Source organism: Apteryx mantelli, chromosome 17 (genome assembly GCF_036417845.1).
Source record: "Apteryx mantelli isolate bAptMan1 chromosome 17, bAptMan1.hap1, whole genome shotgun sequence".
NCBI lineage: Eukaryota > Metazoa > Chordata > Aves > Apterygiformes > Apterygidae > Apteryx > Apteryx mantelli.
The window spans coordinates 6,230,891-6,249,871 of NC_089994.1; the positions used below are offsets into that span (position 1 = coordinate 6,230,891).

The 18,981-nt window shown below is 45.0% G+C and overlaps 1 protein-coding gene across 3 annotated transcripts in view; it reads right to left on the bottom strand.

Moving 5' to 3' along the window:
* Window positions 1-18,981, bottom strand: part of TPCN1 (two pore segment channel 1) — a 50,291-nt gene that overhangs the window by 6,175 nt on the left and 25,135 nt on the right. For all 3 annotated transcript variants that reach the window (XM_067306790.1, XM_067306789.1, XM_067306791.1), the window contains 21 exons: window positions 18,287-18,400; window positions 17,890-18,020; window positions 16,860-16,948; window positions 16,197-16,231; window positions 15,490-15,548; window positions 14,561-14,660; window positions 13,114-13,230; window positions 12,018-12,142; window positions 10,707-10,755; window positions 10,469-10,532; window positions 9,377-9,421; window positions 8,172-8,228; window positions 8,033-8,086; window positions 6,408-6,480; window positions 6,082-6,189; window positions 4,766-4,837; window positions 3,909-3,998; window positions 2,996-3,111; window positions 2,215-2,261; window positions 1,562-1,630; window positions 1,016-1,100 (listed from right to left, as the gene is read on the bottom strand). In XM_067306790.1, coding sequence (XP_067162891.1) covers window positions 1,016-1,100; window positions 1,562-1,630; window positions 2,215-2,261; window positions 2,996-3,111; window positions 3,909-3,998; window positions 4,766-4,837; window positions 6,082-6,189; window positions 6,408-6,480; window positions 8,033-8,086; window positions 8,172-8,228; window positions 9,377-9,421; window positions 10,469-10,532; window positions 10,707-10,755; window positions 12,018-12,142; window positions 13,114-13,230; window positions 14,561-14,660; window positions 15,490-15,548; window positions 16,197-16,231; window positions 16,860-16,948; window positions 17,890-18,020; window positions 18,287-18,400 — 1,699 coding nt within the window. The remainder of the gene's footprint in view (window positions 1-1,015; window positions 1,101-1,561; window positions 1,631-2,214; window positions 2,262-2,995; window positions 3,112-3,908; window positions 3,999-4,765; window positions 4,838-6,081; window positions 6,190-6,407; window positions 6,481-8,032; window positions 8,087-8,171; window positions 8,229-9,376; window positions 9,422-10,468; window positions 10,533-10,706; window positions 10,756-12,017; window positions 12,143-13,113; window positions 13,231-14,560; window positions 14,661-15,489; window positions 15,549-16,196; window positions 16,232-16,859; window positions 16,949-17,889; window positions 18,021-18,286; window positions 18,401-18,981) is intronic.

Consider the following 18,981-nt stretch of genomic DNA (forward strand, 5'->3'; position numbering starts at 1 on the left):
GCTGATCAAGCTGTTCCTGTGGCTGGGGCTGTCATCACATGCTTCTGCAGGGAAGACTCTCTGGTATTACATACGTGCAAGTGCACTAGCTATAGCTTTCTCTTCCCATAGAAAAAATGAAAAGAATTATTAAGATTAGTCTGAATGGAGAATAAATAGAAAAGTCTGGGTGTGGAGGACCAGAGGGAATAGCAGAAGGGCTATAGGAGATGCATGTGTTTACAGCACCTAAATTAGCAGGTCATGAAGTTACATGCAGCTTCAGACACCCAGCTCAGGAGACAAAGGACAGTGAGTAAATGCTGATGAGTCACAGAGGTGTGACGACAGAGAACAGGCACTGTCAGTTCCTAAAGGGTACAAAAAGGCACATCCAAAACCAGTACATGGTCACTAACCTAAAAAGAACTCAGTAGCTATGAAAAGGACTGGAGAAGTAGCAACCTTTGCCCTCTATGTCATGACAAGGAATTCTGGAAAACCTCTTGGATCCAGTGTCTCAGTGCCTGAATGCTGCATAAGCCAGTTGGACACACGTGTCCTGGTGCTAGTATTAACATATTAGCACAAAGGGGTAAAATCGATTTTACAATAAAAAAATCATCTTCCCCCCCTCACAAGGTCTCTCATTGAGCTTTGCTACATCCTTGCAACAATGTTTCCTAGATTCCTTCTAAGGAAGTCCACACAGGTTTCAATGTTTGAATAATTTGGTTGAAATGGCTCAAGTATATATTTATATACATCCACATGTGTGTCTATATATACGTATGTATGTACGTATATGTATGTATTTATACACACACTTTTGGGCATGGGATGGGGTGGGTTTTGGGATAAATGAGCATAGAGCAGAAAGGTCAGATAGATATACTACACAAGTGTAAGAATGAGTTTAGGAAACCAGGCTGAAAAGAATCTGATCTTTGCTGGTCTCTCCCATTCTCTCCCACAGACGTAGGACACCAGTGAGAGAAGACACAAAATGGTGAGTTGGCCACTTCTCAGTCCTGACCTTCCGAATCTTGGTTCTTCCGTGTGTAGTTCATGCGGAAGACGAAAGCCTCCAGAATAAATGCCACTATGATCGTCATCACCACCTGGGAGAGGACATGGACAGAAGAGATCAGGAGGCTGCTGCTGGGGAATTCTTCCAGCCCAACAACAGGAAGCTCAGCATTTGGTCTGGGCTTCACCTCCTGGTGCTCCCCAGCTCCTCCTTGGCAGAGGGGACAGGCATGTCCCGATTCACACATCTGCCTGTGAGTATGAGTAAACTACTGACAGTCAGCCACAAAAGGGACAGAACAAAACCTTTGTGCTGCCTTAGTCCTTAACCCGAGGCCCAGATTTCTACAGCATCAGCTTTGTCAATGACCATAAATCTTGTAGATTCAACTTTCTTCACGTGATGTGGATGCACACCTGTTTCTGGAAGACGTTATGTACAGAAATAGAGCTCTCCTCATTTAGGGATGGAGGCTCCTACTAGAACATGGTGAAAGTTGTCTTCCCTCCCCATTCCCATTATTTGACAGGCAAAGCATCTTCAGAAACCTACCATGGTCACGATATAGAAGATCATGAAGTAAAGACGGCTCCAGTGAGTGGTTTGTGAGGTCACCCCTTCCTAGGGAGGAGAGGTAAAAAGTCAGCAGTGCGTAAAGGAAGGGGGAGCCTCCTGTTAACTGTTTGTCATCAGACATAAAGCAGCACAAACACTATCTATCTCATATCCATGGCTTCATAGCTAGCCTCAGTGACCACTGCCTGCACAATGCTCAGTACTCCAACTGGTCCCTGTAGCTAATCTGCCTCTAAAGGTAAAGAGAGAGGTTCCTATATGCAAACACACAGATCATTTAAACCCTGTGGGCATATGAGCCATTGCTGCTATAAGAGCACAGCTTGGAGTGCAGGGTGAGAAACCGGAGTACACAGTGACTTCACTCTTTCAGATCCTGAAACCTGGCCTGAAGGCTGATCAAGATTCAGGAGAAACATACGCAGCAGGGCTTCACAGAGGTTAAATATCACCCAAAAAATCAAGAGCAACAAAAATCCGGCAATAGCAAGTGACAATGCTGGGCCTAATCCTGCCCGCCTCCCATTTCTGGGGGAAGAAAGCAGTGGTGGTGTGGAAGATCTAGTTCAGCAGTGCACTGGCAAGTGTCAGCACTGCCTGTACACACAAGGTAGCTGAGGTTTACTTACCATGATGATGTACCAGTCATTGACGACTGTCAATTCAAACAGCGTGACTGTATAAGAGTGGAAGAAAAAATAAAGACAATTGCTTTACCCAGCTGGATCTGCTTCAGAACGATTCTTAAACCTCAGTTGTCCCTATCAAAGATTTTGTAAGACACCAAGTTTTAATACAGCCCACCAAGTTTCAATACACCCAGCAAATCCAGAGACAGAATGCTGGTCCTCATCACTGCAATTAGTTTGGCATCTTCCCACTGTTAAGACCCACAGAACCAGGAGCATAGCTTGACCTATATTTCTTAAAAAGAATCAGAAGCAAACCTGACCCTTTCTACATGAGAGCATGGAGACCTCTGAAGCCTCCAAGAGAAAATAAGCATCCTTGGAAAAATCACGGAGAAAAATGACCATATTCAAATTATTTTTCATCAATGGGTTTAAAAAAATGTAGTAGCATCACCGCTAGCTCTTTAGCAGGGTAGTGACTTAAACCCCTCCTTAAACATCTCTGGAAGTCTGGTCTGATCGCCTGTCAGAACAAGCCTGCTGGCTTCACACTGACTGTTAAGAGATGTCTGCTCACCTTGCAAAAAATTCACAGCAAAACTACTCAGCTGGAGTTATCCAGACAGGAAGAGCAGGATGCTGAGTGTTTGAGGTGCATTAGTAGGAGTCCCTGGGAGAATCCCAGGCCTATAGGAGCGTTGCAATCCTGTCACCCCAGCTCTGCAGGAACACAGACGCACTAAGGAATGGTCTTTGCTATGAACCAAACCACCCTTACCAAAGCTGTTCAAAATGTTGTCAAAGTTGTTGAGATAGTAATAGCCTTCTTCCACAACTGTCTTGTTGCCAATGGTATGGTTCACCCAGCGGTAAGAATCTGCGACTGTGCTTGTGCTGATCAGAAAAACCAGGACAAAGAATGAGAAGAGAGCTGGAAAAGCAAGGAAAATCTCAAGGGCTACAGATACCGGAATGCTTAGAAGGTTGTGAGCAAGATGGCAGTTTCTACCTCTTGGCCAACACTTGCCTCTCTCTAAAAGAAAGCCTTTCTCCGCCACCCTCACAGTTCTGCAGAAGCTGAGGGACCTCAGTGAGTCTTTCTAGTCATTCAGCAAATATTAGACCAGAGAAACTGAGTATGTGAGGTAGAGTCCTTGGCTCGCTCCCTTAAAGTTTGGCATTTTCAGGTGGTCTGCCATCATTTAAGATGAGAAGGGCCCAGGACAGCTTAGCTTCCAAGATCATGTGAATTTATCTTGTAGAAAGTGAGGCCTAAAAGTATGCAACACCTCTGGCAGAGAGACTGTGGCACCACCAAGAGAAAAATCTCATTTTTGTTTGACAGCATAGCCTCACAGATGTTACAGGAGTTCCCAGCTACGATACCATGAAAGAGAAGTCACCCCAGTGCAGCTACCTGAGGCCACAGTTACAGAGCTCATCAAAACCAGCCATCTGCCCCACAGAATCCTCTCCCCTTCCAAATGCAATGCAAAGGTCATTTCATCCAATCCTAGCCAGAGAGGTGAAGTGTCTCCCCTAGATTTTCCAAGCACGTTGCCTTAGTTGCAAAGGCCCAGTCAGACCCATCCTCTGGCCCACTTCTTCACAGGGAGATAGAGATGTGAGAGGCATGGCTACTGGCTTTGCACCAAACCCACTGTAGAGGATGATGGATTTGTGGTACTCACTTGCAGCAGTTCGGGTAGACCACACCAGCGAAGAACTCCATGCCAACAATGGCAAAGCAGTAATAGAAGATCAGCAGGGTTAAACCCAGGCTGGAGGGCATAAGCATGAAAAGTACTGTGTTACTGAGAAGTTGTTGACACAAGGAAAACAAAGTTACAGGCTGGTAGTTATGGAAGGAGTTTTCTATAGATGGGAAACAGCACTGAAAATCTCCGACCAGCCTCCCAGCTGTTGCTGCTCTGCAGTGTCTTGTCTACTCTCATTGAAGAAGTCCTAGGACCAGGAGCCTTCCACTCACTGAAGAGGGAAGGAAGTTTCAAGAAGCTTAAAAATAGCCTTGATCTGTCTTTTTCTGGTAAACAAACCTGTCTCCACAGTTATTCTGAAGAATAAGACACAGGTTCTGCCCTCTCCACTCCTCTTCTGTCTTTGGACAGCACCCAGAACAAGGCTCACTAGCTAACATACTCTGCCCTACCATTTCACAGTCATGCTCTAGGGTGGCTGTACTGAGGACAAGGAAAACATCTGGGGCTGAGTATATTCATGCCAACAATGCCTCCCAAATGAGCCTCCCCTCTCATAAAAAAAAAAATCTATCAACTCTTAGTTATCTCCCCAACACACAAGAGCAAGAGAAGGCCCAGGATGCTAGAGAGTTTCTTATCACAGACTGCTCCAAGAAGTCTGAAGATGAACACCACACCACGCACACTGCAAAGAAGCAGCAACAATCAGCTGACAGATCAGACCATAAATACCCTTGGCAGGTTGGACAGGTCCCTATCCTGATCCCAGCCCCAGGCCCTAACCCCTCATCCCCTCTTTCCTCCATCCAAAAACAATCAGTCAGTACCTGGCCATCCGGGGAAACAACTCAAACATAGTGTCCAGGACATTTCTGTAACGTTTCTTCAATTTAAAGAGCCTGAAAGGAGAAGCCCATGATTACCTATGCACGGCGATTTTCCTGGAGTTGTCATGATTGCTGGGAATAGTTAGAAGAGTATCACAGGTCTCTACCACACAAGTCAATGAGCAGCTAAGGCCTCCTGACACCAAACTCACAGAATCTGTACTCATTCAAATAGTCTCTGCTCACCTGAGCAGGTGTCCCTATCCCATCTGAATGCTTATGACACATCCAAGTAAGTGTTTGCAGGATTAAGGTATCTCAAGGAAAGGCTCACATCTTGTTATACAGCATGAAATGTAAATAGCTACATTTTTGAAACCACAAGAGCCTAAATCAGTCCTGTGTTCAGGGTCAGAATTCATTACTCCTTTCCCCAGACACAAGCTTTTCTGTACTTCCCCCATGACTCAATAAAAACTGATGAAAGAAAACCACATTCTGCCTGCTAATTTCAAACTTGGCAATTTCATCGGCCTTTACACAGAAACCTTGCTGCCAAACGCAGGCTTTGGCAGGGGAGCAATGGAGAAAACGTCTTTGTTTTTTTTTTTCTCCCGAGCGTCATTAAGTGTTCTTTAAATCCTAACTGAAGAGCTAAGCTACATTAGCTTGTCTTTAATAAAACAATATTTTGCCTCTTTAAAATGCCTTCCATCTATGGCTCTCAAAGCATTCTGTGAAGGTGACTGTACCTCCGTAACAGCCTCAGAACAGGAGGGCTAATCATACCCATCTTGCTGAGCTGCAGAGAGGTTACAGGCCTCGGTCTTGCTTACAGTGCGAGATGCAGTTAGAGCAGGGTTGTGCTTCACCCTAGAAAGCAGTATCCTTTGAAAACTGTAATTTCTGGTAATTCAATGGAAATTATTAAACTGGCTCAGACTGTCTCACCCCGACAGAAGAGCTTTTCTCTGAGCAGCATCAGACAATTTAGAGGAGGTGTAAGAACCCCACGAAGGCAGACATAGGCTAATCTGCCCCCGGTAAATCCCTTGATCTCTATTAGAGATCAGCTTAAGCTCCAAAGCACAGGGTTTCATATCCCATCCCAAGTTTTTGTTATCAGTCATTTTGATAACTCTGGCTAATCTCATTACCCCACGCAATTCCTGCTTGCCATGGTCATGTACCCACAGAGCAATCCTTGCCCTCTCCTGCTAAGGAGCTCAGTCCCCAACGGGGTTGAATGAAAACAAGTCTGGCTGTTTTCTTCCCCATCTATTTTCTGTACTCCCCACACCGCCTCCCTGTCTCACCTCAGCAGCTGAAGAGGTCTCAAGACGACAATGAAGTAGAATGGCTCCATGTTAAACGCCAGTGCCAGGAGCCCCAGAAATGCAAAGAGGGTGACTGCGAAGTCAAAGCTGGAAAAAAAATAAGAGCAATGATGTATCATTGGATTTCAGCAGAGAAGTGGTACTTGGTGCCACTCCAGCCTGACAAGATGCAGAAGGCCAGGCACGGAAGAATTATAATGGCCTGCAGATGGCCTCATCTACAGACCTAAAAGCTCCTCTCAAAAGTCACTCTTTCTAACCCAGCAATTTTCACTACATTTCTCAAAACATCAATGCACACTTACAAATTCCACCCTGAGGACAGGTACTCAACAGGCCCCAGTCCAGTGGTTTTCAGGAGTAGCTCCACGCCATAGACTGTAAAACAAGGTGACAGACATGGACAGAAATAAGCAGCACCACAAAGAGGACTTAAGCAAAGGCTTGTCCTCAAATATGCAAATATGTCCTACAAATAAGCAGCACCACAAAGAGGACTTAAGCAAAGGCTTGTCCTCAAATATGCATGGTGCTTTAGGAACATACAGAATTGCTGAACACAGGTTTAATAGACTCCAGCCCATCCTCTTTATTCTCAGAGAGATGCCAAAGAGAATGTTTTCCCTCCAGATCAACACATTTCTTTGTATTCATGGCGATTTCTCTCCAGAACAATCACTTAATTAACATACTATAAATGCTGAGGCATAAGCTTCCATAGAAAAGGTCAGAAAGTCATGTAGGGAATTCAGTCCTGCCTGTTTTATTTTCTTCTATACCAGCAGAACATATTAAACATCCCACAGCCTAGCTTTTAACCCGCAAGGAGATCCTTTCAAAGAGGAGCCATCTACTTCACTCTCTGTCCTGGCAGCACCTTGTGGGCTTGTAGACAACAAAACAGTGACATGATCATGCCTTGTTTCAGGCATCCCAGAATTTTCCTCTGCAGATTCCAAGGAGGGAAGTTAGAAGAGAAGTGAAGAGTCTGGATGACAACATCCTTGTAAAAGGAAGTGCCGGGAGTCTCTCTGCCTTCAAACTTCCATGAGTGTTTTGAAGATTAATGAACAGGGAAGCACCAGAGCTATCCAGCAGTCAAATAAGAGGTTAGCAATCTTTCTTAGATTCTCCAAAGCAACTCTTACTGCAGTTTTACACACTATTTTGAGTCAGTGAAATTATTCCTTGCTTCTCCTCTTGAGCAAGAGATACTGGCAGGAGAGAAATGAATTCACAACACTAAAGAACTCCTTGGCAGTGCTATTAATCAGCACATAAAGGTCCAGTGTTTACATTTGGGCTGAAAAGGGAAGACTGAGATACATGTTTATGGGGGGATAACGTTCAACTAGAATGTCAAATTTAATAATCAAATAGTCAAATTTAACTAATCAACTAGTTCAGCTAGTCCTTTCAGCCTTCTCCTCCACATGCCCCTGCATCTTGTACTCCAACAGGGCTGCCTCGCACGGAGCCAGCTCACAGCCGCAATCAGATCAGAGCTGGTAATGCCTCCTGGAATAGCGAGCCCAGCGCACAGCAACGTGAGCAACTCCATGCAGAGCCATCACAGGTCTGGAGGAGCTTTTACTTTGCACGCTGTGCCCAGCGAACAAGGCTATTCTGCTGTCAGGGCTGAGCCAGCTTTAGAAGCAATGTATCAGCCTTTGCAGAGAGCTGCAGCAGAGGCAAGAGGCTCCCCTGACTGCTGCAGCTCAGGGAAGGTACGACAGCCCAGCAGTGTGCACACAGGTCTGTGTGGGTGCTGACAGTCCCCGCCAGGCACAGCAGCGTTCTAGATGGAGTTTGTGCTTCTGTGGCTCAGTTTTAACTTCAAAGTGAAAAAACACTTGGGAACAGAGCTGCCTGTACTCCCCTCCCACCTTGTTACAAAATACCACCACTCTGTTAGGAGGCATCAGCTTACTTGTGAGGAAGACTATGTAGCTCCATGGGACGTTTCTGGAGAAGAAATTCCCTCCTGCAAGACACGAGAAGAACTTTTTCTAGCCTTCACTTCAATCACCCCACAACATAGTCAAGAAACAAGCTGCAATGTTTCCTACCTTGCAGCATGAAGGTTTCAACAAGAATCCAAATTCCATTCACAGCCACCACAGTATCTGGAAAATGAAGTAAAAACCCATAGCAAAAACACACCTAGATCAGAGAACATCGTTTTCCTAACCTACTAAATAGACACCTACAACAGGGCCTACAACACAGGGCAAGTAACAGTGTCAGTGTTTGGAACGTACTTCCAACTCAACTACAGGCTTCAACTCATAACTTGGGAGAGTCTCTAAACTTCTGCCCTGAATTTTCCCAGCCTGTGAAACAGATACAGCACCTTTGTCTCCAGAAGGTTGGGGGGGGGGGGGAAGGGAAATGCAAAACCACAAGCATTTTACCATTTTATCTTATACTCTGCCACGTTATTACAAGTGTATTTCAGCTTCTTCCTAGTTCTGGAGCAAGCTCTTGAGAGCCACTAGGTCCCCAATAATGCAAAACAAATGAAGCAGGTTCCAAGAGTGCAAGACAAAACTCCTGTCAGCTTGGATCTCCCACTTCTCCCCCATATTCATACCCAGAAAACCAAAGATGCAGGACTGCTCTTTTTCACTCAGATCTTCCCAACCCCCTCACTCATTTTAATTTATCACCCTAATTTACAAAAATCCTCTCCTCCAGCATTCAAAAAAAATTACTGAGTAGGAAGAGATCGTTTAGAACATAGCAACTAGCACCACAAGTAACCACTTTCTCTCCTCTAGAGGAGGGGAGCACAGAATCATTCTCACAGGCAGTACAGTTGCCAAGCAATCCCTCCAGTAATGAAGACACTTGCACCTTCTCAAGTGCAGACAGCACAAGAAGGTTGACTGGCTCCAGCAGCCTTCAGTTGCAAGATAAAAACCTCCAGGCTTGTGAAAGCTAACCAACCTATTCACTGCAACAAGCTGATTGCTACAGAATCAGATCCACAAGTGTCTTATGAAGTACTGAACCAATGAGCCCTTCCAGACGATTCAGCCATGGCGAGAACCGAGAATACAAACTGCGGCAGTAGTTGGTATCAACACGCAGTTCCCTCCCTCTCCACCAAAACTCTAGGAATTTGTATGTGGGCCGTGGCTCAGACCAAAGACCAGGTCCCACCACGCTGAATTCTTTTGCAGACAGTTCTTGCCTAGCACAGACAAGACAACATCCCTGACCCATGTGATGAAGGGAGCTTGGCAGAAGACAGTTCATTTCTCCTACTTACACATGGTGTACTGGAATACTCGCGACTTCACAAGGATGTTGATGCCTGCAGGAAGGAAAACATGACAAAACAAATATTTATGCAGTCCTCTATAGTTCACACACAGCTTCTTCTATCTTCTCCCTAGAGACTTCTTCATACCAATTCTCAGCACAGAAGCTAAGTGGTTTAGAAGATTATTAAATTTTTCTCTTGGGACCAAGTTCAAATCTTCCTCTAGAACTCCAGTGGGAATGAACTAGCTCTCTTTACCCACCTAGATATCTTTTCTCCAACCACATCACAAAAATACTACACAGGTAAATACAGTTGATGAGGCACTGTCCACATTTGGGACAATGAATATGCTGTAAAGAAGGGCTGAGTGCATTAGCATAAATATATAGGATTCCTGATGGCAGCCGTATGTTTGGCTCAAGATAGTATTAACTGGCCCCACCAGCATAAAACATTGAAAAAGAAACTGCAGATAAGTTCTTATTTCTGAATGTTTATGTTCAGTCAGGAAACTTGGGACATGGGAGATAAGTCACATTTGCAAGACAGATTACCCTGATGGATATTTCTGATCTCTTTCCCTCTCCTTAGCAGCTGCACTTGACATGTATGAGCGCTGCAATCACATCCTGGGACTAGGAAGCCTAGCAGCTTCTGTGAAAACACAAATCCACTGCACAGTCACTGCTGTGAGTTGCCGCCTGGGGTACAGAGAAACAAACCTATAAACTCTGCTAGATTCAGCAAGCGTATATCCCCAGCTAACCTCTGTGCCAAAAACGGAATACAACCCTCCATGACCTCGGGAGCTGGTTCATTACAGAGTATCTGCCAAGAGCTCTCTTATTTTATGAAAGTTGCTTTTTGGGTCAGAGCACAGGGAATATTTACATGACAAATCTCCCTTGGAGACTCAGAGCCTTGGAAGCGCTGAATACAAAGTGAGTTGGTCAGTTGGCCTTTCTCAGCTGTTTACCAGGGACATTTGGGCACAAGGATATACAAAAAAAAGTCCCTTCAAAAGGCCTTGCCTTTGTGAAGAAATGCTTTTTAGACTGGTTGAGTACCTGCTGTCATTAAAACATGTCACATTACCTTTAAAAATAAGGAATGCTGTCCGTGGAAGGTCATCAAACCAGTGCTCACGATTTCGTTTTGCCTGGAAACAGAACAGCCTTGATCAGAGGAAGTCAGTGCTACATCCATACAAAAATGTGCAATGAGGGAGACCCACCTTACCCCCATCATTTATTTCTTTTAGATTGCCTTTGTTTCTCAACCCCCTTCTCACTAATCACTGGCCTCCTTCGCTTGCCCTCCCGCACACACTTACCTTCCATTTTAAGCCAACAACTTCATAGAAATTGTAAAAATCCTTTAGACTGCAAAATAGAAAGAAGCATCTGATTAGATCCTTAGAGTTGATTATATCCTTAATTGTCCTTGTCAAGTACCATCAGCAGAGTCTCCCTGGAAAATGTTAACTCTTTTTCAGAGCTGCAACCACAGCGGAGAACTCAGCGCGAAGCTCTTCCTGGCCTGGACAAAGGTTACTGGCTGACAACGGCCCAAACAGAGTGCAGAGGGTAACGAGACCTAGCAGAGATCACTACCCTTCTGCCTCCAGAGGAAACTCCAACTCCACTGAACTCCGGAGTTTTACTACAACGAGGAAAAACCTCAGGCTTAGACAGCAGGCTCCAAAGGACAGAGACCATACTACTCTCCTTACTCACTCATACGTTCTTTTCTACCATCTTTGCTTATTTGCTTTTAAAGGTAAAAATGAATTTTGAAGGAGGACATGAAAGCAAAGAACTCAGCATGCTCATAAAACATGAGCGACTGTATCTAGGTGCTTGGGGTCAGGCATGTAACAGGCTTTAGGTGTCTCAAAGTGAAGAGGCTGAAATTCTCAGATGCTGACTGGTGTCATTAGGTGCCTAAATTTAAGAACTTGGTCTTTCTCCTTATGCCATTTTCACCATTTCTCCGTGGCACTTGACTTTAAGGAGAAGCACTGGCACCAGTTTCGTTGGAGACACTCACTCCAAGCCTGTCTGCAGCCAGAACAAAGGAAAGGGAAGAGCAAGTCTCCTGCTCTAATTCCCTCTACTTCCATGCTGGCTGGAGTTAGCTGCACCCACCCACCAGAATGGTAATTCTCTGCCTCATAACACAGAGGATGACAGTCTTGAAAGCACCAGCAGAACCAGATTTTAATTAACAAAACCCTGGGGGACACAGCCAGCTGCTGGAGAAACAAGAACGTGTTAAGCTGCGAGGCTGCACTGTGTGAAGAAATGCTCTTTGCAGGCTCTAATGCTGTTCTTCAATTTTCTGCTCCTCTCTTCTGACGGGAGAGGTGGGAAACCGAGACTGCCTGGTGGCTGCCAGCAGAGCCTTGTATCCACAAGAGGGCACGCAGGAACTCCATCGCTTCGGCAGAACAAGCTCACTTCTCAGCATACCCCCACGGTAAAGCTCCCTGCTTCCCCAACACAAAGCCTTTCAAGCACAAAACTCCACTCCCATTCCAGATGGGTTTCCTTCCATAAACCCAGCCATCCTCTCCAAGGTACAGCTCAGCTGTGGAGAGTGAAGCAGCATCCCTGCTCTGGGTGCAGCAGCAAGACCGTCCTACCTGACTAAAGGAGTATTGCTTTGATTCAGTGCTTTGAAAGTGAGATACCGCTCTCTGGCACACATCCGAGGCTTGTAAAACCGCAACAGCCCTTCAAAGTGCTTGAAGGAAATTCCAGACGGCCTCTAGAAACAAGGGAATGATGCTATAAGCAGTGACATGAGACAGAAGCACATACAGGCTAGCGTATTTAATTCTCACTCCAAATTTGTCTTAAGCAGGATTTCTACATCACCCTAAGATGCCATTATAACTAAGCCCCCAAAGTACCCTAAGCTATTACTTTAACATACTGAGTTCATCCCAGAGCACAGACACAGAAAGCTTTCCTGGCAAAAGGTCCCTCCAATGAATGCAGAATTGTTCCCGGTTGTGCTATCCTGAGAAAGTTGTCCAACCAGACACCCCAAGCAACAGAGTTCAACCACTCTCCTTGGGAAATTAGTAGGCAGCCTAACAGACCCCATTACTGGGGCTTTTTTCAGATCATCAACTATTCCCCAGGAACAGCTCATATAATGAATGTGCCCTAAACATGAGCTAATTTACTGGAAGAAAGTTAGTTATTCTCAGGCCTTATTTCTCTTCCTACTCCAGAAGTGAAGCAAGAAATCAACCCTCCCCCCCAGTGCTCTGCCCCATACAAAACTGTCCGTAGGTGAATTACTTCTGCCTCTGCACCTTCTGCTCATGCAGTACCTAGTGACTGTACCTTCATATGTATAGCTCACACCTCCTCTAAGTACCAGTGTTTGAGATGCAAGTCCTCAAGTGACCCAAACTGAAGCAGAGAGAAATCGGGGATCACATGTACTGCGGGACAAGCTTCCTTCGTTTTATCAGGGCACTTCCATAGCCTGACATGGGGCTAAAACTCGGACTACTTTGTTTTTCTCCAGAAATAGATAAAAACAAGTCACACAAATGAGAAAAGAGTAGCCCTTGGCGATTATGATTGCAGTCAGCTGTCATAAATCATCTTTTTGGGGACATACACTTTAAACACTCCAGACTACTGATGTTCTCTCAGCATCGCTGGCCTCCCCTCCTGCCGTGCACCCCAGGCCGATCTCAGCCTCCCTGCAGGGCCCTGTACCTGTTTGGTAATAAGCAAGCGGTAGGCGTGCTGTATGGCCGTGCGCTTGTGCAGCAGCAAGGACTTAAACTTCCTCTTTTCGATGTCATTGAAAGTGTCGAACACAACAGCCAGAAGCTGCAGAGAGAAGACAGGAGAGAAAGTCAAGTTTTAATCCTTACACTGGGCGGCCACCTGAGCCAAAGCTTCTCAAGCAGGCAGGAATATCCAGCCTGGAGAAGCAAGGAGAGGCATTGCCTGAAGGAGGAATCTTACCAAGTGCTACACTAATGTGCGGTAGAAGGGAGTTAATGAGGGCCCCTTGGCCATAAGGGCGCAAACGGATTACCAACCACACCATGCACACACACACAGATTCACTTTTTTGAAGAGGTCCAGATGTATCTGACCTCCTAACACTTGTTAGTGGTTTTAAGAGCTAAGGCTAAGCCCACACAGGCCAACAAAAAAAAACACTATGGAAAGGTTTGTTAAAATGCCCTGAACTCTTCCTGCAAAGCAAGTTGTAAGGGCTACTCTTGGGATTCATCCTTCCACAGAAGCTTTGGCAAACAAACATCAAAACTAAGCCTCCATCTAGGACAGCAGCACTGAAATCCAAGCTCATTAGAAGCATCAAATCACTCCTCTGGGGCTGCAGAATTCCCCAGCTCCTTTGAGAACTCCTCTTTCACAGCCCACATCCCACCTGAACTGGTCTTGGCCCTGCCCTGGATGCTGCAGGTCAAGAAGCAGAGCCAGCACAGCAGCCACGCTCTCACGCTGTGGTCATCGGCACGCTCATGACTCTGCTCTAACAGGATGGCTGTGGCCTCTCTGAGGCCATGACCTACAGGGCAACACTACTGCAATTACTCCAAAACCTCCTTGTACACCCTGCTGGGTGCCTGAACTGTCAGGCTTTCCAGGGTGGCAGCTGTACTCCCAATTTGGTGTTGTTTAATACACAGACATCCACATAAAGCAAAGACAAAAAGAGACAGTCCTGTTTGCAAGCTCTGGAAAGGGAAGTGGAGAGAGACCACAGAGTTAACGCCAGGGCTATTGCAATTCAAGTCCTGCCACACTTCGCAATTCCATCCCTTTCAAAATGATTTACAAAGGATTTCAGACAAGCCCAGATAATAAAATGCCATTTTATGATAAATAATTAAGATGGGGAAGGACAATAAATTTCATGCAACAGGGTGTGTCACTCCAAGCAGCATATTAATGAGAGAGAAATCAAAAGATTATTTGCATCATTCTGTTTTCTGCGATTTATCTCATTTCCTTACGGTCAAACATTAAAAGACTCTTATCTGTAGCAAAGCTGCCATTTCTAGAAGTATTCTGCCAAATGGTCTCAGATTGTTATACAGCACCCTTGGGAATGGGGAAGACTCCAATGGGCAAGGAAATCCAAAGTCAGGCAGAGAGAAGTCAAGTGTTTCAATAGGGGACTCACCAAGTTCATTATGAAGTACAGCTCAATGGAGAGATACACTATGAAGAAGACACAGGACCAGGGGTTCCGGGCATAGGATGGCATCATCACATCAGGGAAACTGTATCCCAAAAAGACACAAGTTTCAGCACCCAAGGAGCTCACACTATACTCTATATATGCGGGCAAGAGCATGAGACAGGTCTCAGATGTGCATGCCCCCACATCAGTGGGTCTGCACATTTCTGCAGAGCATGTAGTTGCTTATGACGCAGAAGTCTGAGTCTAGCAGTGAGCAGACAGAACATGGAAGCATGATGAAAAAAAGAAAAATGAATAAGCATGTTCCCTGCACATCCTGAAACCCAAATGGGCAAAGGGGATTTGCAACATGGCTAAGGGTTGTGCTTTAATAACAGCAATACACCACAACTGCAATACAATTACACCGATCCTTGGGCTAAGAGTATTACAGAATGACAACCAAAGATTTATTCTTGGTTGATTTTGCCAATTTCCTAATCCTCAGAGCCCACTCTGACAGCTAACCAATATTTACTTAGTGTTGTTATCAACGTTTTCTAGATAGGAAAAGTGAAGCAGAGGAAGAGGAAGTTACTTCACGACAGCAAACTATCACTGACAAAGGAGCACAAACAGAAGCTTCCCCTTCTTGGACCCAGGCCCAATAAAGTCATCTCCCCTCTTATTGCCTGCACAGTGAGGAAGTGCTCTGAGTGGCTTAGAGATAACTCTGCATCCGAAGTCAGTGTCCTAAAATGAAATGAAGTACCAGTTCTTCCCATGCAGGCTAACCTGGGCAATCTCTCTCATGCAGAGAAAAGAGGTCACATCTGGAGATCCAACAGTGCTGCAAATAAACTCTTGACTCTGCTAGACTTCTTTTGGGAGGAAAGGCAAAGACTGAGTTAAAACAAGCACGAACTTACTTTGAAGTGGTCAAAAGCACGAAGAGATTCACAAGGCTGTTCTCTAAAGTACTGAAGTACTGAAAGAAAAAAACCACACCCATAAAAATGCAAGCAGTCTTTCATAGTTATTTTGTTCAAAAGAAACCCACTAGAATACAGGCCCTTCTACAATTCCCTGATGTCTCCTAGAAAAAGGGTAATTTAGCACTGGTCCTTTTTAGAGGCCCCAGAGGCATGGCATGTGAAGAGTCAAAACGATTAAAAGCTCCTCTGCACATTTTTGTAGTAGTTACTCCCAGTAAGCAACAGACAGACCCAACAATAGCAGGAACTAGCAGCTACTGGATTTCCTGGGAGTCACAGCCTGAGAAGGCCAAGCTTTCACCCAGACACCTTCTCCCCTGGGCACAGCTGTGGGTGGCATGTTTGACTGAATTAAGACGTCAAGAACTAAGAACAACTACACTGATGTTCCCTATGGGTGTTCCTGTCTTTGAGGAAGTCTCATTTACTGTCTTCCTTCCCAGCAGGTGTTAATCCAGGGTAACACTGTCAAGAGGCCTCGTCGGTCACAGCCTCTACCCCTTTTCATTGCTGGCACCAGTTAGAATCCAGCCTCCTTGACCGCCATATCGGAACAAGCTACGTCTACACAGAAATGTTTGATTCTTAAACTGATCAAAATAGGACTTGAGTTTCAGTCCAAAGAATCAGTGATTACTTACAGGATCCGAGTGGTTAGGAGAAAACAAATAAAAACCTAGAGAAAAAGAAGAGGAGAAGGGGGAGGAGAAAAGAAAAGAATGGGGGAAAGGAACACAAAGTTAAAAAGACGTTTAATTTCAAGTAACAAAGTGATAAGTGTCTGTTCCCAAAGAGCAGGTTGCACAAAGAACCATGAAGCCCTCTCTGATATCGTGAAGGAGGGGGGGGGTCTGAAAAGCCCTCTCCATACAGCATTTTGCTAATGCTTGTCATTGGCATTTGACTGATCCTTTCAGAAAATAAACTTTCTGCGAATAGTCTGAGGATGGGCCCATAGCAGGTATGCTACAAACACTTGAATTCGTAGGAATTTAGATTGAACTGACTGCACTGAGGAACAGTTCACAGAAACAGAACTTGGAAACTGCAAGTATAAACACCACAAACTATCCTCTGGCAAAGGTCAAAAGGACCTTTGTCACAAAACCAAATGCCAGCTCCTAGAATTTTTAGTTCTTTCTTTAACTGTATCTCCCACACGATTGTGGAAGAAATCAGATAAGTGGAAGATTCTGGCAGGACTCAGTCTGATCAGCTTTATGTTCATCCAAGTTCTTTCTGTTACTCTTAGACAATAACTGGCTGGGAGTATCACAGCTTCAACTTCCATAAGTACAACTCACCCAGGATGGCAAAGATCACCATGAAGAAAAGCAGGAGGAGGAGAATATCAATAAATGGGGGGAGGGACTGGAAGATCTGTCGCAGGTTTCTGAAAAAGGAGAAAACATTCTTAAACAAGAACTTGTGTGTGCTTTCATACAGGAATGAAGCCTTCCTCTCCAAATGGAGGAAATAAAAATAAAAACGAAGATATAAGAACAGACTTGAGAAGGACCTTCTTCCCCCTACTTCCAGTGATTATACGGAGAAAGCTCAGGCATTGTACCACACTGTCCTTTCTGCTGCTGCAAGAATGATGAAGCTTGTATGCAAGATGAAGTTGGAGAGACTTCTCTCACCTCTCGTGGGGGAAACTCTTGCAATACAGTTCCTATCCCATGGGTTTTCTATCCCAGCCTCTCTCATCTGCCTTTTTATCCTACCTTAACAATAAAGGTGGATCAATTGATGAAGCTTTATCCTCTGTAACTATGGCAGCAAAATTTTATGTCTAAAAATCCAACCACCACTAGTCCTAAAATCAGCGGTGTCAAATGCATTCTGCAGAACCTTGATCCTCACCACATTGCTTCACATCCCTAGGTAAATTAAGACAACTTTCAAGCTACTTATCTTCCCTTTGCAATCACCTCTCAGGTACAGCACACACTACTGATGTCACCCCATCACTTTCCTTCTCCAGACTCAAGACATTAGCCTATAAATTGCATAGTGAATCACGGAGGTAACTTAAGAGCCAGAAACAATACAGCCACATTCACATGTTGTGCTCTCTGAGGGAGCTTATGCTGCTGAGGACAATATCACAAAAGCACTGTGTACCGTGAACACATCCAAAGCTACTACTTATGAAACTTCCCTACATAGGCAAGACGCTGGGCACACGTCAGTCCCAGGCACAAAACATCTGAGATCTGAAATGCGCATGAAAGACACTTATTTTCCCTAGCTGCCCACAGGACCAGAGCGTTTTTCCTTCACTCCCATCTCAGGCACGATTGCAGAAAATCCAGCCAGCCGACCACTCACCTTCTGACTGCACCACAGTAACGGCAGTCCACCAGGAAGATACAGCGCAGGGCTCTTGTTATCCGGACATGTGAGGTTTGGCGCACCAACACCACAATGGCCTCTATGAACTGTACAAACAGCACGCAAGTCTGCAAAAATAATAAGATTTTTAAAAAGGGTCTAAAGAGAGCTACGGTCTCTATTTGGGAAAAGGCAAGGCTCCCACTGACCACTCACCTATTTGGGTGCTTTAAGGGTGGGAGGAGACTCCCACAGCTCTGAGACCTCCCACAAATAGCTTGGCAGTTGGGACACCTGCCTAAATTATCCCCGCTACCGTACAGTGCAACAGTTACTCTGGTTCTTTGATTTCTAAAGACGCTGAAGGAGAAACACTGACAATCAGGCAGCTTACCTTCACCATGGTCCTTTTGTGTCTGATAAAGGTTTGGAAGCCCAGCCACCTCATCTTCATTGAGAGCTCAAAGACTACCACGATTAACGCAAACAGCTCCAGGGTTGCATGGACCTGTTACAACAGGGCAAAGCTTAAACTGGCCTTTCTGATTACAAACACAAGCACATCAGACTTCTACCCTTCCTTTTTCAAAGAGCACGTGGATTTAACAACAATCTGAGTACTGCTCCGGGGCACCCAGGAAACCCGAGGCTACCCTTAAGGCTAGCATGGCACTCTCAGTTTTTCGAAGTTTCTGCATTTATTGCTTTGTGCTTTTATTAAAGCCTACAGAATTTTTCTCTATTCAGTATCAGTCCAGAATTCCCTAAAAATCCATGTTACCTTTTGAACTTGAATAATGTATCAAAAAAATATATTTTCTGATACATTCAAAACAACATACCAAAAAAGACACGAGACCAGCAACTCAAACAGACGTATTTTTAAGAGTTTAAGACTGCAATTTTTTAGTGAATTGCAGGAATGAGAGTTGCTGGGCAGAGAGAATTTACATATAGAAGAATCTTCTCTTGAAGCAAAAGTCCTGAACAACTAAAGACAGTGTCCTGATCAAGCCCAGGAGCAGCATACAGCTTTCGGGAGTGCTGGAAGGACCCTTTCTCTGTTGGAACACACAAAATGCCTCACAA